Below are 19,004 nucleotides of genomic sequence, written 5' to 3'. Positions count from 1 at the left end.
TGCAAAGATGACGAAAACTATATGCTTGACATATGCCAGGCAGATCTAATGGGTTATTTTATAATAGAGAAGCATTTGTTTAAGAATGCATTAGGGTTCTGATTTTGTGTACCTGCAATTTGATAATATGAGCACCGTTTACAAGTCGCTGGAAGACTCACTGACATAAGGACTGGTTCTTGCTCATGTCCCCATTTGCTTAACAAGCTTGCTGAAATGACCTTCCACTCATCAGCCTCATGCCTAAGTCAATTACCTCATCAGTCTTTCCCCATTTACAATATACTTTCTCAACAAAATGGCTCTCAGTAGCAGTTTAGAGGGAAAACTAAGCCAGTCCATAAAAAATGTTCTCTATGTCAATGCAGTTTTTATGCTCGAACAAAGAAAAAACGTAATTCCTTGTCATTATTCTACATTTCGCAAGTGTATCACATTAAGTAGATTACAATTCTGACTTTTACAATTACACTGAATACATCAGAATGAACAAGGGAGTTAATCCTGAAACGGGAACAAGTCTAATCTCATGCAGTATACTGGTTAAGATGGCTACCTTCCAGGTAGTGAAGTTCAACTGCCAAACGACTTATTGACTTAGTGCTAAGTGTGAAGTGCAGCCTTGACTGGTTTATTTCCATAGTAAGGTGTTGTTTGGCGATTATTATTATTATTACTACTATTACTATAGATGATGTTCTAAGCTAAAACCTGTGGCATACTGTATGTAGCAGGAACAGAAGCACAATTACGGTTAACCTGAGTGGATAAATTCAGTCCTCTGATTCCTGTACAGTCATCAGGAGACTGGTATGTTTCTGCTAGCAGGAGAGAAATTATGAGCAGGTTACCACTGACAAGTGGATAATTACCCAAAACCTTCATTAATCTCTATTTTGGATATTATTATGATGAGTAAAAATAAGTCTTGTTAAGAATTTAATGTGAAAGTTCTGAAAGTTTTCAGTTGATGAAAAAGCAAATGTTGACAGCTATTCACAAGTCTTTATTTTTAAAAAGACAGTCACGTGAGTTGTGCAAAACACTGCCACAGACAATAATATAATGTGACCTAACACTGCAACATGTTTCATCCGTTTCTTCATGACTCTTGATCCCACAAGCCACATTAACCAACGAGTCTGTGTTACTTTAATCTTGTCCATCATCCTCTTTTGACACCAGGACGACAGAAAAATGATATCATACATAGGGGGACAGTTGATGGTGTCAGTGGCTCTGTGCAGAATGTTCCAGTGATCCTTGTCAAGTCTCTCACCACATTTGGGTGCTTACAGGTGTCTTCTAGAGTCAGTCCGCCTCGATGTGGATCTCATTTGCCGATTCTCTGAACCACCCAGTCCTGCTGGCAGAGGGGGCAGCGATTGTTCTGCTTCACCCAGAGGGACATGCAGCAGTTATGGAAGGAGTGGTTGCACTCTCCCCAGACAACTGAAACATGGACGAGAAGGAAACACAGGGAGCGAGGTAAGGGTTACGCAAAGCCCAGTTCTGATTTCACATAATGGTGATCAAAAGGTGAGATTAAGTAGCAGACATTTTCTTAAAGTCCAAATAACATGGCTCTCAGTGTGTCAGTAGCTTCCACATATTTACAAGCTGTGAGGGAGGGTCTTGTTCAGTAAAAGACAAATCATCAAACTTTACCTCTACAATCCAGTAGGAATAATGGAAAATGGCTCTTTTGATGTTATTAGGTTGTATATGGTTTAGAGTTTAAGTGACATTTCAAGCAATGTACTAAAATATTGATTTTGTCACCATGGGGACTAAGTTGTCATAGACTGACACAAACATTGGTACTTATTTAAGTGGCAATAGTCTACTTTCCCCTATGTTCCTGCTAGAAGCCATGTTTTCAGTGATAGTGAGCCTCCATGTACTCACACTTTAAATAAACACATAACATCCCAAACATTGTTGTACAAAATCCACTCACTAAATAATTATCATTAATTCATAACAATGTTAAAATGGAGGAATATTTCAGAGGTAATGAATCACTACTTAATGATTACTAATGATATTATGTTACTCTCAAGAACGTGGTGTTAAATGAAGACGAATTAAAAAACAATTGACACTGCATCTGTGGAAGGTCCACGTTAGTTGAGCAGCTTGTTCAATATAAACAGAGAGCGCTTCGCCTGATAAACCACAGTGACAGCTCTGTCAGAACAGCTAGTATTAGCCGAGCTGTGATGTGAGGCTGAAAGGGTCTTACCAACACAATCCTCCTGTTTGTTTTCCGCCTGGCATCGGAGACAAGCGTCTGAAAATCAAGACAGATGCATGTCAGTGAAACGGAATGCCGGCTATTCGTGGGAATGTGTATGTACGCAGTTAGCTGCATAACACTAGCTAAGCTAAGCTACGGTAGACGTCTGACTGTGCCACTCACCCATCACCTGCACTCGACAGATGGCACAGGTGTCACATTCAACGTCCCAGCTCCACATCGCGACAGCATTCCACTTCTTCAATGAGAACATCTTATCCCCGCTCGACTTAGAGCTCGTGGAGGTGTTGTGGGAGAGGACTACAATCGGTTCGTCACCGTCATCCATCTCTGCTGCTCAGTGCACAAGCTACCGTTAGCCAGGCTGGGCTAACTTTGAGCTAAACAAAATGGACGAACCAGCTCACCGATGCTAGTGCTAATGCTAGCTGGGATACCAACCGTCTTATGCCCGGAGTGACAGGAGAAGGCGCTGTTTTATAAGATTAGTATAAACAATACACCCCAAACTATTAACCATCATACTGTGTATGGTGACTCCAAAAGCTGAGGGCATTTCAAACTTTTTTTTTCCTTTATTAGCTGTTCCTTTCCCCCGCTGATTTTTATATTTTGTGAAATATATACAAGGTAGATCAGGGGATCTAAAAGTTAAATGACAGGGGTCACTGGCACTGAGTGTCTGGTTTGGTCATTCGGGGACTAGTTAAGTGAAAAAAAGTCTAAACATTTGGAGAAAAATACGTCAAAGTATGATATTTCACGTTATTTCAAAATAAAAGTGTTTATTTTGCTATGGAACGATACACTGTTTACCATACCCATTTATGATGCAACATTAATTCATAAAACAAAAACATACATAAATAGCTCATTATAACTTGACATAGATTGAGGTAGATGAAGCACACATTTAGGGCAACAGTGTAATTACACTGGCTCAGGATTCTGTAGTGTACTTTCTGGGGATAAGCACGTTCACATAACTTCCAAAAGTATTTCATCCATATTCCTGTTTAGATGTGTTACAACTGGCTCATAAATCCCTGTAGACATGTTTCTAAAACAACAACTACTTTAATCACTTTTCTTCTCCATTCTGATACTCATTTTGATTTTTAGCAGGCCACTGTCTTGACCATGTCTACATGCCAGAATCCACAGTTAGTCATGTGATTGGCTGATCAGATATTTGTTGAATAGGTGTGCTTAATAAAGTTACCAGCAAGTGTATAACAAACAAACAAACAAAGTGTATTAACAATTAACAATAATCTGGCTGAGGTGTCTCAGTCAGACTCAGTGGTGTCTGGAAATGCTTAAGTGCTGTGATCAATACATGGTGCATGTGATATGACCAGGTCACAATAAGTATAAGACTTTATTCAGATTAAAATCATAAAATGCTGTGTATAAATGTAGATTTCATGCTTCATAATGTAGTCTGAGAAGACTTGTACATGCATAGTGAAGTGGTTATCTTGCTGGAAGTAGTCCTTAAAAGATGGTAACTATGTCCATGAATGAATGCATGTGTGACTAATGTATCTTTCCATAGAACTCTACATCAGGGGTGGGGAAACTACAGCCTACAGGCGAAACAATTTGTGAAAACAAAAATGGTGATTAAAGAAAACAACATAAAACAGCAGATTAACACATCCTTCAGGGTGGTCAGGGTGTGTGTACGCCTGTCAGGTCACACTCAGGGTGAACAAAGTATTTGTGGACATGCATCATGGTGACTGATGCTGTGAAGACACCTTGATGAAGTTGCCAATCGGGTTCATTATTTATTGGTATTTAAGCATAGCTGCATAGGGTGTTACAGACCAACAGATAACCAGCAAAGAAAATAATATCATCACAAATGTGTATCTTATATGAAAAGGTGCAAAACTGTTCATTACAACTAGAGGACTTTTTTTTAGAGGATTTTCAACATCAACGTTCACAGAGAGAGAGAGACACGGAGGGAGAGAGAGAGGGGCAGGCATGTGTGCTCCTCCTCAGCAGTGATAAAACATCACTGTGAGACGAGCATCATTGAAGTGGATCCATCATGAAAGTTCAGATCCTGGGAGCAGCGGGCCAGGACAGACTGGAGACAAAGAGCCGAACCACAGGTACAGACTGATACAGCGGGATCTTGTGTGCTATGATGTGGGGAGCTTAGTTTTACCTCATAGAATGGAGACTTGTGCAGCAATAATTTTATTAAAGTTTACATAAAAACGTCAACTACAAGAGGTGATCCCACATGCAGTTGTATTTGATACAGATAGAAAAGTAAATAGTTTTTTGTCCCTGAGTGCACAGTGCATTAATACTGTATATTGTATATTATGCATGTTAACCCTTTGTTATATTGATACTATATATTGTTTTTAGTTATTTCCCAGTATATGTGTGTGTTTGTTTTATTCTATGACACTATAGCCTTCTAACACTATTTATACTGTAAGAGTATATTAGTATATTAAGATATACTGATATGTAAAAGTATAGAAAATGATTTTTAGTCCGTGTTTGTTTGTTTGAAGCAGAGAGGGTTTATAAGTAACAGTTATACTGAGGTTTTAGAAGAAATTTAAATTAGATTTAACTTTATTGATACAACAGTGGGGAAATTCAGTTATTTGGTGCAGTCCACAGTTGTGTTTATCTACCTAGTAGTAGTAAAATAGTTCAGGTTTTTTTTAAGTGGTCTACCTGTTTGGAGAGAGAGACAGAACGTCAACAGTAGGGCTGGGTCAAAATACAGATTTGGTGTTGTGTCATCATCCTTCCTTGTGCAAATATTGATATTTTAATCAACAAATGAAACCTGGGCGGAAATTACCTTTTAAAAGTACATTTCCATTCAGGGTATTTGATCTGTAAACAATGGAGACATGGGGTTTGAATCGTCTCATGGTTTTTTTATTTTTTTATTTTTTTTTATTATTGAAATCAAATTTAAACACATTCAATTAGATTAACCTTGTTGCTTTTGATAGGAAACATTCAGGGAGTCTGTCAAACCCTGAGCACAGGCCAACATATGTTGACGTTTATTGTATTTTTCTTCATCTGCCAGTGTGTCATATAATATGACTGAGGGTTTCTCTCTCAGGGACGATGGTGAGGAGGACGACGAGAGCTCTGTGGCTGGTGGTGGGCAACATCATACTGTCTGTGCTGCTGGTGGTGCTGGGAGTCTACACAACCACACGCACCGAGAGCCTGAACGTGACCGGGTACATCCCTGGAGTTATTGTAAGTTGCTCTTTATTTGTTTAGTCCTTCAGATTACACATTTTAAAACTCAAAAATGTCGGGATTAAATTAGCAGCTACCAGAAAACCATCTGAATCTCTTGAAACAAATCAAAACATCCTGTACAGTGTGATGTCTATTATGAATTTAAAAGTGCAGTGCTTTAGTCTTGTGGTTTTGATCTGTGCATGGTGGTCATTTTCCAGATGTTTGACCAACAAAAAAACAAACAGATTTTAAACTGGCTGTAAAACTAACTATTGATGGATTAAATCAGATGTCAACACAGGCCTATCCAACAATAAGAAGACAGACATTGAAGTTTTCTTTGGTGTTATTGATCCATGATTCCATTATGCGTCTTGTAAATGAAGTGATCTCCAGTCTCTGTATGGGGAACATCTGGCCCATGACTTAACTGACCAATCACAGAGCTTGGACTGTTCTACTAAAACTACTCTGCATACAGGTCCCTTTGATGGCAAGATCCCTTCTCCAACATCAGCAGTCTAAAAGAGAGTCAAACAATAAATGCAAGTGTCAATAACAGCAGAGAGTTTCAGAGATGAAGAGGTTGCCTCTGATCATGTGTCATGTAGGCAGTTTTTCATTCTTGTATGACAGGACAGAACAGATTTTAAAAAGCTGTTGATGAAACTCGATAATCAACTTTTTCTCTCTCGTAATTTTGTTCTAAAACTCCTCATATTGCTCCTGACTCATGCTAGATTTAACACTTTTTACAACAGTGTGTGACTGTATGTTGTGCCACAGAATGTAAACATGCTGTGTGTAGCTGTTGAGAGTGAATATTGCCATGACAACGAAGTGTTCCAATTAAAAAACACACCATGCACTATTTCACTATATTACATCAACAACCAGCTGTTCTCTTTTTCTCGTCTTATCTGTAGCTGACACTTGGATCATTCCTCGGACTTTTGGGACTGTGCCTGGAAGAAAACCGCAAGCAGCTGGTACAGTATTCTGCTCGTCCTCCTGTATTTCCTCATGTGGCAAACCTACACACTTTCATCTTTAAAGTTCCCCTCTCATGTTTCGCTGAGGTGAATCTGACTCAGCATCAGGTGTGAAGCTCTCATCAGTACAAAAGCTGAATAACTTTTTTGAAGGTGTAAGCCATTTGCAAATAGGGCTGAACAACTGTGAATTGTGATTATTTTTGACAGGAATTGCGCTTGCGATATGATTTGCAATATCAGAGGGAATGGTCATTTTTACATCATTTCTCTCTTTTTCATATTTAAAATGATTACTGTGTGATATTTGTGCAGATCTGTGAGAAACAAAGATGTTCTTTTCAATCTGTAGAATACAATGTGTACAGATCAAGACAGTAATTAATCTAAAATTGTATTTTTACACACATTTTGGCTTTAAGATATATTGCGTATCCTGCGGCTTGAAAATTGCAGTAGTCTGTATTGCGATTTGGATAAAAATTTCAATTAATTGTTCAGCCTTACTTTGCAAGACAGTCAGATGCTGTGTGCTTCCACATGTGGACCATTTATTTGCAGTGCACACATAGTAAATCGTCCTTCCTGTCAGCCAACACTGAGGGATAACAGCCACGGTTAGACCCGATAACCCAATCTATAGATGGCTGAATGTGGAGAAGGAAGCTGCTTGGGCTTGGATTTATGTTTTCATCGGTTTTACAGAAGAGACAAGTTCTGTGATAAAGTCTTGAAGTGTTAAGATCCTTTTTCATGGTGGACACAGGTATTAATGATGGAAGAACCATCAACAGATCCAGTGTGGAATAATAGGAATTAATCTATTTATTTAACTGTTGGCATGTATCTGAAATGTGGTCAATTCATATTGTGAGTAAGGAAGAGGAGAAAGGAGAGCTAGAGACACTCAGCTTGAGAAAAGTAAGAAAAGCTTGTGTAAAAAACATAAACCAACAGCTTTAAAAAGTCATGGTACATTCAGTAAAAATAACACTTAAGCTTAATGTTAAACATCTGTTAGGGCTTTAACTTTAACTTATATGAACCCAAACTCTTCATGCTTTTCCCTGTGTTCCTCCTTAAGCTGACAGCTGCGATCATGTTCCTCAGCTTTGGGATCATCTCTGCTCTCCTGTGCCTGGTGATTGATGGCGTCTGTATCCTCTTAAACATGGTGAGTTACACGCACTCACATGTTTACACTGTGACACGAGCTGTGCTAGCATGCTATGATCAACTGCAATGTGATGATGGAGACAGACTCTTATGACCCGCGGTGTGAGCCAACATCACTCTGTAGGCTTTACTGACACTTGGACACATGGGAGATAAGTGTTCAGACATGTGATGACTGAAAATGTTCACACACAGTAAATGTGATATGATGATCAGGCTGAGACACAACAGTAAAAAAGAAAAGCACTAGAACTTCAGATCAGCCTGTTCAACTTCAGTCTGGGGCCATACCTAAATACATATTTGTTTTTTCTTCATGACATTTCTTCATGTGTTAACTTTTGTCAGGACATGCGTCCACTGAGAGCAGAGCGATGTCAGTATTACAGCAGTGGCAACAGCTACATCTATGAGAATTTCTACACATCTGTGAGTAAAGACATGAGGATGCCCCGTGCATGCAAGAAACACGTGTGTACTCTTGAGACTAAGGTGTCTTGTATGTGTCTCCATAAAATATTTACAATATTTAAGTACAAGGAAAAGTACTGGTCTGTACTTTTACTTTTTTAACAAGGTTGAATTGTTTTTAATTAAAGACAAACCTTTATAAATTAAAGTGCTGACAAAATAAAATATGTAAACCCATAATGTATCATTCAAAATGGGCCAAAGGTCACAAATGCTTCAACTTTCTCACTCTCTCAGGGACCTTAATTAGCGCCACCTTTCCTCATCATTCACCTGTCCTCATCATTCACCTGTCCTCATCATCGTTCACCTTTCCTCATCATTCACCTGTCCTCATCATCGTTTACCTTTCCTCATCATTCACCTGTCCTCATCATTCACCTGTCCTCTTCATTAACCTGTCCTCATCATCGTTCACCTGTCCTCATCATTCACCTGTCCTTATCATTGTTAACCTGTCCTCATCATTCACCTGTCCTCATCATCGTTCACCTGTCCTCATCATTCACCTGTCCTCATCATCATTCACCTGTCCTCATCATTCACCTGTCCTAAACATCATTCATCTGTCCCCATCATTCACCTGTCCTCATCATCATTCACTGCCAAAGTTTCCCGTGCATGAATTCTAACATTTATTCACTCAGTAAAAGATGTGATTTAAAACATAAGCTAGAACTAAGTAAGTGCTTCACGTAAGCCAAACTAAAAAGTGTTACTCATAAGTGTGATGTACGTAAGTAGTAGTAAGTGCATTTTTTTTTGGTTTTGTGACGTCGTCTTAGTTGTACTCCATTACAGTAAGAGAGTAAATGTAATTAATAACTTTTCACCAGTGACTATTACTATTTCTTTTCAGGTGCCATGTTGGAATCTAAATGAGTCGTGTACCATGACGGTACGTAGTGGAACGTGCTACTGCTGCGACCTGTATGACTGTGCCAAGTGAGACAACACACCACCATCTCATTACTTTAGCACCTAAAAGCTCACAGGTCTTTGTCTGCACATAACATAACATCGTACAAATTTTGTTTTGTTCTGCAGTGGAGGCTACCTCAGCAACTACTATGAATTTGTGGGAATAAAAAGCTGCAAGGACGTTTTCACTCTCTACATTTTGATTTGGGCGCTCACCGTCCTGAACCTTGTGGCATTCTTCACAGGGATTCTCATCACGGCTGTGCTCGGAAGCATCAAGGACTTGGTGAGACACACACTTGCACAACGATGTGTTTTTAAAATAGGTGTGTCCTGATTGTCTAGGGTTGTTATACAACCTGATTTTGGTTAGGAGTGGTTAACACTTCTTTTTATTTTTAATATTAACAATGTCTTGTAAGTGTAAACAACTTTGTCAACTTTACCTCCTTATTAATTACATCTTACCTACTTTTGAGCAGTTCAGGTTTACACTGTATGTTACGATTGTGATTTAATTACTGTGGGAAGAAGCGAACTAGTATCATAACTAACACAAAAAAAACCTGAGGTTCTCTCTTCATGCTGCTCTGTACCCAGAACTCAGCAGGACAATATTCACTTCATACTCTCCTGTTTCTCTTTCATTATATCCTACATTTTCCCAGCAAAATGATGTAAAAACTTTTTAATAATGACATTAATAATGCGTTTTTGTCAGGGACAAATTGCATCAAACGTGGAAACAATTTAAAGCAGCTGGGAGGCAGAATTATTTTAGTATTTGGTCGTACCGTAGCTCGGATCTGTCTTTATCTGCATGTCTCTAAAATGTGTGAGAAGCACCTGGAAACACCAACTCTAAAACCAGGTCCTCACAAGGTCAAAATGTCCTCACAAAGATAGGTTTTAAGTTTTTCTTTTGGACATCACAAAGATATAAATACAACACACACACACACACACACACACACACAAACACAAACATACACACACACCTGTTTGTATAGCATTCATAGTGAGAACATTTAATGAAATAATACATTCTCTAGCCCCTTACACTAACCCTTAATCATCACAACTAAGTGCCTAACCCTAACCTTTACCCTAACTCTAATCTAAACCTAATTTTAACCCTAAAACCAAGTCTTAACACTGAAAAAGTCCTTTTTATGGGTGTTCAGCCAAAATGTCCCCACTTTCCCAAAATGTCCTCACTTATATAAGTTTTTTTTTTTGGACACACACACACACACACACACGCGCGCGCACACACACGTTCGACATTCATGACTTGAGGGTACATTGCATTGACTTACATTCATTTCCTGGAGACTTACTCTAACCCTAACCACTATTACTACTGGCCTAATCCTAAACCTGACCCTAACCTCAACCTAACCTTAAAACATATCTTCACCTTAAAATGTAGTAATTTACCCCAATAAGGGTTAGGGTTAGGCACAAAAGTCCCCATAATGTGACTGTGTAAACAGGTTTAGTAATACCTGGACACACATGCACACACACATTACATTACACACAACATGAATGGCCCCTACATTAATGTCTATATTATTATAAAATTAAAAGTTTTTTACGTGATGATGGTGATGTGTGTGTGTGTGTGTGCGTGCGTGCGTGCTTGTGTGCATGTGTGTTTCAGAGGAGCAGCCGCCCTGTGTCCGAGGACTCTGAAAGCCCAGCAACTTCCCCCACAGCTCCACAGCTAATGGACGCCAACACACACACAGTTCACCGGCTCTACCCTGTCAGTGCACGGTCAACACACACACACACACACACATCTCTCTATATAGTTGTGAGGATGCTTGACAGAATTTGAATGTAATAACATGTAAATGACACAAACATAATCTCTAACTTTCACTTTTGAAACTTGACATGGAGGTCAGGTGTGGCAAAAATGCGATATTGTCATAATGGTCGGACCTGTGCGTTGCGCCAGGGCTCTACAGTGCCCCCTAAGGTGAAACTTGGATGGTGCAAGCCAAAATTAAGTCGCACCAAATTTCACGACACTTGGTGGGAAGTTGCTATAGCCCAAGACGAACAAAAAAGTAAATTAGGACCATGGCCTCAACTCAACAGGAAGTTGGCCATTTTGAATTTGGCGTCTTTTTGCATGTTTCTTAAATGAACAAACTCGTCTGAGCGCGTTTATCGCACCGACATAAAAAAAGTGACAATTTGTACTAGACAGTACAATAGGGTCAGAAATGCAATGTAATTATTAAATATGAATAAATATTAATCTTTTATTTAGTTTTGACTTTTTGTTTTTAAAATGACTTAGTTTTCTAGTTCTTAGAGTGGGTTTGCTAGTTTTTTATATTAGTTTACATTTTTTGAAAATGCTTAGTTTTTATTAGTTTAGTGTTAGTTTGAGTTTTTTTTGTAATAAAGAGTATTTGCCAGGTGCAAGATTCAAAAAGGTTATAATAAGTATTGTGCCATAAAAATGTTAAAGGTGACATTGAATGCTTGTATCACCTATATGTTAGTTATGGAGGTCTACTTACATATATTTACTTGTTTTCATGGTTAAAAACCTCCCAGTCGCTGCAAACGAGCCGATCAAAATATCTCCTCACTGACGCTCTCGTCAGCCGCGCTGTTTCAGACCAAAATCACACCCCCAGAACGTGGACTGTGTTGTGATTGGCCAGCCAACGAGAGCTTTCCCACTGTCTGTGATTGGCCAGGTACCTGGAAGTGACGTAATTGGTAGACCAGCTCTCAGATACACAGCTCCCCCTCTGGCACGGTGGATGCTCTGCATCTCAGCAGCTACAACGAGAGTAGTTCTTCTTCTTCTGCGGTTAAATGTACGCAACCGGATGTGCCCGGACTAGTGCCCGCACCGGGAGGCGCTACGGTGGTGAGAGGAGTGGTGAGGTTTTCTGATGACGACATCAAATTATGGAAGTGCCGATCCGCTTCGCAGAGCCCAGGAAAACAATACAACACTATTTTCTCAGCAGTAGCTGAACTGTTGTTCTGAAACTTTAGGGTTTCATAAATGAGGTAATGACGCAGATACACACACAAACGCAGCGTTAATTGGAGCTTCCGGTCTATGTGGCCTTTAAAAGTTTATTAGGACACATGAACAATATATACAATATAACAGTCTACAAGAAATTAACCTGAAGTGCAAAATGTGCATCATAGTACTGAGGTTGGATGCAGTTAGTGTGAAAGGTAAACAAAATATAGCCAACAGACTAAAGATACACATGAACATAACATAAATAATAATAATAATAAAAATACACGAGACACATCACATTGTTTGTGAGCCAGGAGTCTCAGGAGCTCAGTCTCAATAAATAAACCCAATAAAAGACGAGAGGTTAACAAAGATGTTTTAGTTAGTTTTATAAACACACAATTCAGTTTTACATGGTTATCTTTTAAAAAAATAAATAATAATCTAGTTTTTATTTTTATTTCTGTTAACAATTTCTTTTTCCAAGTTGAGTTTTTGTTATTCTATTAGTTTTCGTTAACTATAACTATAACTATAATAACCTTGCCAGGGAACTCACTGCCCTGTGTGTTGGAGAGTTTCTCTTGCTCCAACACCTGATTCAAATGAATCGTTACCAGGCTTCTGCAGCGCTTGTTTGACGAGCTGAACATTTGAATCAGGTGTGTTGGAGCAGGGAAACATGGCCCATGAGGACCAGGATTGAGAAACACTGAATTATGACATGGTTTGATCTAAACTGCAGTGTTTGACCGAAATATGAACCTGAGCTGAAGTGAAACAATATCTGACCACAATGCAGAAGAAAGAGGATGTGTCTTTCATTTGGATTTAATCCAAAATCCAAAGTGAGGTGATTGATGTCAGTTTGTAACTCTTTTAACTATTTTTACTCTTTTTGAAGGGTTTTCTTGGAGAAAAGGAACAAACATGCTGTCATCATCTCTGTCTTTCAGGATGCATCGATGTATTTTCCTCCGGCAGAAAACACAGATGCTTCACAGAATCTTCCTCCATCATCTTCATCCAATCCTCCTCCTCCTCCCTTCACACCAATGACAAACCCGCTGCTTTTCAAAGTCCACGGCTTCTAGGCAAAAACAGAAGCTTTTTCACCAGAGAACGGTTGAAAACCATAGTAAACAGATGCTTTATTGGGTGATTAATGTTGTTATTATCAAGAGTTGACAATGTTTTTCAAACAGCCGTGAATTGTATGCAGATATATTAAGATGCTTCATGGACAATGCTTCCTACTGCATTATACTTTTAAGTTTTTAAGATATACCACGTATATGCTCTATAACAAAAGGTCTTAATACATGTGTTTATCAATGAATGAAGTAAATGATTAAATCAGTGCATAAATCACCAAAATTGGAACCTCATGGGCGCAAAAACGTATTATTATTAACAGCCAAACTTGGACTAAAACATTAATTTTTGTCATAATTTGTTAAAGGTCAATGCTTTACATAAGGAGTGTATTGTCCTCTAAGGTTTATGCTTCAAAAAATGATTGCACGTATTAAATATTTAATAAAGTTTCTGGTTGAACTGCTGGTTGTACCAGCTCTAGTTTGCAGTTATTTCAAAGTTACTGTTTGTCTGTTTGATTTATCTTCTTATATAAAATGTACTATCATTATTGTTATTGTTATTACATTGTTGATATTTTTGAACCTGGATCACATCACCTCTCTCTTGCATTAAAAGAATAAGAGACAATATTGCTTGCATTTGTCACATTTGTGCAGTGCTGGGTCCACACACGTGTCACTTCTATAATACAAAATACATGTTGTTTCACTTGCTCTGGTTCATGGGGACATGGCCCGAGGAGTGTGTTTGAGGTTGGTCTGGTAAGAATAAGAAGGGTCTGGAGTAGGTAAATCACATTTCACATTTTCAGTCAAAAATGGTTTGGACGCCAGGGAAATTGTGACAATGTGCCTTTTTATGGGTCCATACTGATATCATCAGTATCATAAATAAGTGCAATATGAAAATGGTCATCAGAGCAGAGAGAAACATCAGAAGGATGTGGAAATTGGATTTAGAATAAATTGGGAAAAACTATGGAAAGGAAATTCAATCCTGCTGCGTTAATGTAATATTTTCTGAAATCATTACATATGACTTTGTTGTTTGACGAAATGGGGATCAAGGAAAATCTACAACTGCATACAGCAGTGTACTAATGTGATTTCTTTATGATACCATTCATGAGGTGTAGTATGTATGCTAACATGTGCTAATTAGCTCTAAATCAGAGTCATCATTGTTTTGTTTTTTCCCGTCCACAGCTGAGTTAATATACAGTATAGTAATAAAGTAATATACTGAACAACATAGAGACAATACATGCTATAAACAAGGGATGCACGATATTGGACATTGCTGATATCCGATATATTGTGAGTGATAACTGATACTGGTGTGTATATATATATACACTGGGTACGGAAAGTATTCAGACCCCTTCAAATTTTTCACTCTTTGTTTCATTGCAGCCATTTGCTAAAATCAAAAAAGTTCATTTTATTTCTCATTAATGAACACTCAGCACCCCATCTTGACAGAAAAAAAAACAGAAATGTAGAAATTTTTGCAAATTTATTAAAAAAGAAAAACTGAAATATCACATGGCCATAAGTATTCAGACCCTTTGCTGTGACACTCATATTTAACTCACATGCTGTCCATTTCTTCTGATCCTCCTTGAGATGGTTCTGCTCCTTCATTGGAGTCCAGCTGTGTTTAATTAAACTGATTGGACTTGATTAGGAAAGGCACACACCTGTCTATATAAGACCTTACAGCTCACAGTGCAAATAAGAATCATGAGGTCGAAGGAACTGCCCAAGGAGCTCAGAGACAGAATTGTGGCAAAGCACAGATCTGGCCAAGGCTACAAAAGAATTTCTGCAGCACTCAAGGTTCCTAAGAGCACAGTGGCCTCCATAATCCTTAAATGGAAGACGTTTGGGACGACCAGAACTCTTCCTAGACCTGGCCGTCCAGCCAAACTGAGCAATCGTGGGAGAAGAGCCTTGGTGAGAGAGGTAAAGAAGAACCCAAAGATCACTGTGGCTGAGCTCCAGAGATGCAGCAGGGAGATGGGAGAAAGTTTCACAAAGTCAACTATCACTGCAGCCCTCCACCAGTCGGGGCTTTATGGCAGAGTGGCCCGACGGAAGCCTCTCCTCAGTGCAAGACATGTGAAAGCCTGCATAGAGTTTACCAAAAAACACATGGAGGACTCCCAGAATATGAGAAATAAGATTCCCTGGTCTGATGAGACCAAGATTGAACTTTTTGGCGTTATTCTAAGCGGTATGTGTGGACAAAACCAAGCACTGCTCATCACCTGCCCAATACAATCCCAACAGTGAAACATGGTGGTGGCAGCATCATGCTATGGGGGTGTTTTTCAGCTGCAGGGACAGGACGACTTGTTGCAATTGAAGGAAAGATGAATGCGGCCAAGTACAGAGATATCCTGGAAGAAAACCTCTTCCAGAGTTCTCAGGACCTCAGACTGGGCCGAAGGTTCACCTTCCAACAAGACAATAACCCTAAGCACACAGCTAAAATAACGAAGGAGTGGCTTCGGAACAACTCTGTGACCATTCTTGACTGGCCCAGCCAGAGCCCTGACCTAAACCAATTGAGCATCTCTGGAGAGACCTGAAAATGGCTGCTCACCAACGTTCACCATCCAACCTGACAGAACTGGAGAGGATCTGCAAGGAAGAAGGGCAGAGGATCCCCAAATCTAGGTGTGAAAAACTTGTTGCTTCATTCCCAAGAAGACTCATGGCTGTACTAGCTCAAAAGGGTCTGAATACTTATGACCATGTGATATTTCAGTTTTTCTTTTTTAATACATTTGCAAAAATGTCTACATTTCTGTTTTCTTTCTGTCAAGATGTGATATATATATATATATATATATATACATACATATATATATACACACACACACACAGTATATGTTTTTCCCTTCTGTCATAAAACTAACATAATGTTTTGCTGACTCATGTTGCAGCAGATGGAAATTGTCTTCATTGAGCAACCAGCTTAGAAGTCAAGGGGGTAGCAGCCTATTTGTAATGACTATTAGTAACATCGGCAGATCTAAGTGTGTTTGACAATATCCGATAATACATTTTAGAGCCAATAACTGCAGATAAGTGCCACTAATACCCAATTACAGACAAGGTCGGGGTATCACTATATTATAATTTACTATATTATAATTTGTCGTCTCATGGCTGCACATGTCTATAACCCATCCTTGTACATCCTTGTATCCTAACACCAGGATCACTTGTAGTCCCAGTGGTGTTTAAATTGACACACGTCTCTTGAAATAAGTTGATGCTGCAAGACGTACAAGATGATGGATATGACCATTTGGACTCCAACAACAAAGGTAACATTTAGAGCATTGCAATACACTGCATAATAGCCACAAAGCATCATTTAATAACAATGACACTTTAAATCAGAGTTGTGTTTTGTCATTCGATCTCTGTAGTGTCAGTTACAAAATAAAGTCAGATTAAAATGAATTTGGCCTAAATCTAATAATAATAATCCAGCAACATTATTATCGTAGTAGAATAAAAAGATCGACTTCTGTCTAAATCTTGGAAATCTTCAGTGAACATCAGTGTTTTGGTTATTACATGTTCAGTGTGTTGCTCTGTGGCTGAAGCGTGACATGAGGGTGAAAGTTCCACAGGTGTGTCAGGTTTCTCTCCTGCTCACACACCTGTGCTCCATGAGCCTCATCAGTGCAGGTGTTTAAAGCTCCAGGATCTCCGCCTCCTCTGCTCTTTGCCAGTTGTCTGGTCAGTCAGTGGGGAACTATGTTTGCAGGACACCTCTACGTGCAGTTCATTTAAAGTTTTCATGGTGTTTGTTCCAATTCTAAAAGTTATTTCTTTGTGCTCGAGCCAAACAAGGACCCATTCTAACTTCCACTCCAGTCTAGTGTACACACTTAGCTTCCTGCAGCTTTTAATACTCCACACCATGTTTCCCAAACGCTCAACCCAGTTTGTGTTACAACACGGAGCTTTTTTTCCCATTACTATGTTTAAACATACAGAGGCTATAAGACTGTGCAATACAGAGTGTCTTATATCCTATTTTTATTCAACACAACCTAGGCAATCTGAGGAATTTTCTATATAACTATAAACACACCTGAGCCAAAAGCACTCCAAATGTTTAAAATCGGATTGATTTTGTGAAATGTGGAAACACGTCACAGTTCAAAGTTCACTTGGTTTGTTTTTTATGAACAAAAACAAAAGAAAAACCCTCTAATTTTGTAATTTCTGCACAATTTGTGCTACTTTATATCACTACTAACAATGTGATATAAAATGAATCATAACTTTGACTCAACAACACATAAGAAGATGGAAAAAAACAGCATTTTTTAAAAATAATATTTGACATAAACACACACACACACACTCACACACAGGATATCCATATAAGGAGTTGTGTATTATTTCCACAGGTGTACCTGTGGCACAGATCCGTGCTGCGTGAGCACGAAGGGTTAAACAACACAGGAAACAGGAACATGTTAAGTGTTCATTAAGACTGGAGACACATGTATCATGTATAAACACAGGACATTTACCATTAACCTCTGCAAATGTCATGACGTTGCCAGACCACTGTCTCTCATCCTTTTGTTTAATCAAAAACAAACAAACAAACAAACAAACAAACTGGTCCCTGCAAATCTACAGACTATGACAAGTGAAATGAAAGTAGAGAAAGTGCACACTTTCACCACCAGTGATCAGTTTTCCAGTGTCACTCAACATCCAGATGTTGGACAAACTATGATATTCTACGACATGAATTTTCCTGTGTAAGTTTGGACAGTGAATTATGATGAGTAAGTGTCACCTGCTGACAACTAAAGTTCAGCAGGGTGACCGCTGCAGGAAAGAGGCTTCCTCTGAACCTGCTGGTTCGGGTGCGGAGAGACCTGTAGCGTCTCCTGGAGAGGGGAGTGAGGGGAACAGTCTGTGGTTGGGGGGCCTCACAGAAACCACTTTGAATCCTGGTTCCATCGCAGGATTTTCTGTATGGAGTTTGTGTGCGCGTGGGTTTCCTATGGGCAATCTGGTTTCTTCATATGGCCCAGAAACATGCAGATTAGGTTCAGATTTTAGTGGACAAATGTTAAGTACCAGGTCTGAACAGGTCCTTAAAGTCATGGAAAAGTTTCCTAAGGAATCACTGAAGTTCAGTTTAGCATCTTATCTTCTGTGGTTTCATTGTCTGAATGGGAGTCTTCTTATGGGTTGTTGAGTCAAAGTTATGATTCATTTTTATATCAGATTTTTAGTGGTGATATAATGGAGCAATAATTGTGCCGAAGTCACAAAATTAGACCCTTTTTCTTTTCTTTTTGTTCCTAAAAACGAGCAGAGTGGAACTTTTGAAATTAAATTTTTGCTCAGGTGTGTTTATATAGTTGTTGAATATTAAACACATTTTGTGCTGAAAAAAGGCTATAATACACTATATTGCACATTCTTATACCTTCTGTATATATTGCATGTTTAAACGTGTAAAAATGTGGAAACCTCGTCTGTGTTGCACAATTAGCGACAATTTGAAAAGGAAAATGATCCTAAACCACCACCAAAATAAAAGTCTTTCTGCCATTACTAACACATCATCAGCAGCAGCGTCAGTGTTTCTCTATGGGCCTAATTTTTTTTAAGGAAGGTTCATGAAAAACTTGTGATGTATTCCTAAGCTGTAGTGTGTGTGTGTGTGTGTGTGTGTGTATTGATTTTAAAAGATCTAATGCTTTGTAAAACAATGAAAACCTCTTTAGATGTATTTCCTGCAAGCACGTCATCATGTACAGCATGTCAGT

At 38.8% G+C, this 19,004-nt stretch overlaps 2 protein-coding genes across 4 annotated transcripts; one reads left to right on the top strand and one right to left on the bottom strand.

Moving 5' to 3' along the window:
- Positions 1-985: 985 nt before the first annotated feature.
- Positions 986-2,693, bottom strand: rnf7 (ring finger protein 7). Its single transcript, XM_058634669.1, has 3 exons — positions 2,423-2,693; positions 2,246-2,293; positions 986-1,452 (listed from the first exon to the last, which is right to left on the bottom strand). The coding sequence occupies exons 1-3, from the start codon at positions 2,586-2,588 to the stop codon at positions 1,334-1,336; spliced, it is 333 nt and encodes a 110-aa protein (XP_058490652.1). The 5' UTR covers positions 2,589-2,693; the 3' UTR covers positions 986-1,333.
- On the top strand, positions 1,352-13,815 carry LOC131463030 (transmembrane protein 255B). 3 transcript variants are annotated; one of them, XM_058634667.1, is made up of 10 exons: positions 1,352-1,488; positions 4,218-4,386; positions 5,376-5,518; positions 6,433-6,495; positions 7,583-7,672; positions 8,023-8,103; positions 9,005-9,090; positions 9,193-9,352; positions 10,733-10,837; positions 13,036-13,811. In XM_058634667.1, exons 2-10 carry the CDS (start codon positions 4,323-4,325, stop codon positions 13,171-13,173), a joined length of 930 nt encoding a protein of 309 aa, XP_058490650.1. In that variant the 5' UTR covers positions 1,352-1,488; positions 4,218-4,322; the 3' UTR covers positions 13,174-13,811. The 3 variants fall into 3 exon arrangements, with proteins under 3 accessions (XP_058490650.1, XP_058490649.1, XP_058490651.1); XM_058634666.1 differs by having other exon boundaries at positions 11,793-13,178; XM_058634668.1 differs by lacking the exon at positions 10,733-10,837 and having other exon boundaries at positions 13,036-13,815.
- Positions 13,816-19,004: the final 5,189 nt, after the last annotated feature.

Source organism: Solea solea, chromosome 7 (assembly GCF_958295425.1).
Source record: "Solea solea chromosome 7, fSolSol10.1, whole genome shotgun sequence".
NCBI classification, from domain to species: Eukaryota; Metazoa; Chordata; class Actinopteri; order Pleuronectiformes; family Soleidae; genus Solea; species Solea solea.
This window is presented reverse-complemented; position numbering and strand designations above follow the sequence as displayed.

Coding starts and splice junctions, on each gene's coding strand:
- rnf7 (XM_058634669.1), bottom strand. CDS start 2,588: ATGGATGACGGTGACGAACCGATTGTAGTCCTCTCCCACAACACCTCC. Junction 2,294..2,422: donor CTGTCGAGTGCAGGTGATGG/GTGAGTGGCACA, acceptor CTTGATTTTCAG/ACGCTTGTCTCCGATGCCAG. Junction 1,453..2,245: donor CAAACAGGAGGATTGTGTTG/GTAAGACCCTTT, acceptor TCCATGTTTCAG/TTGTCTGGGGAGAGTGCAAC.
- LOC131463030 (XM_058634666.1), top strand. CDS start 4,323: ATGAAAGTTCAGATCCTGGGAGCAGCGGGCCAGGACAGACTGGAGACA. Junction 7,673..8,022: donor TCTGTATCCTCTTAAACATG/GTGAGTTACACG, acceptor AACTTTTGTCAG/GACATGCGTCCACTGAGAGC. Junction 10,838..11,792: donor CAGTTCACCGGCTCTACCCT/GTCAGTGCACGG, acceptor GTGATTGGCCAG/GTACCTGGAAGTGACGTAAT.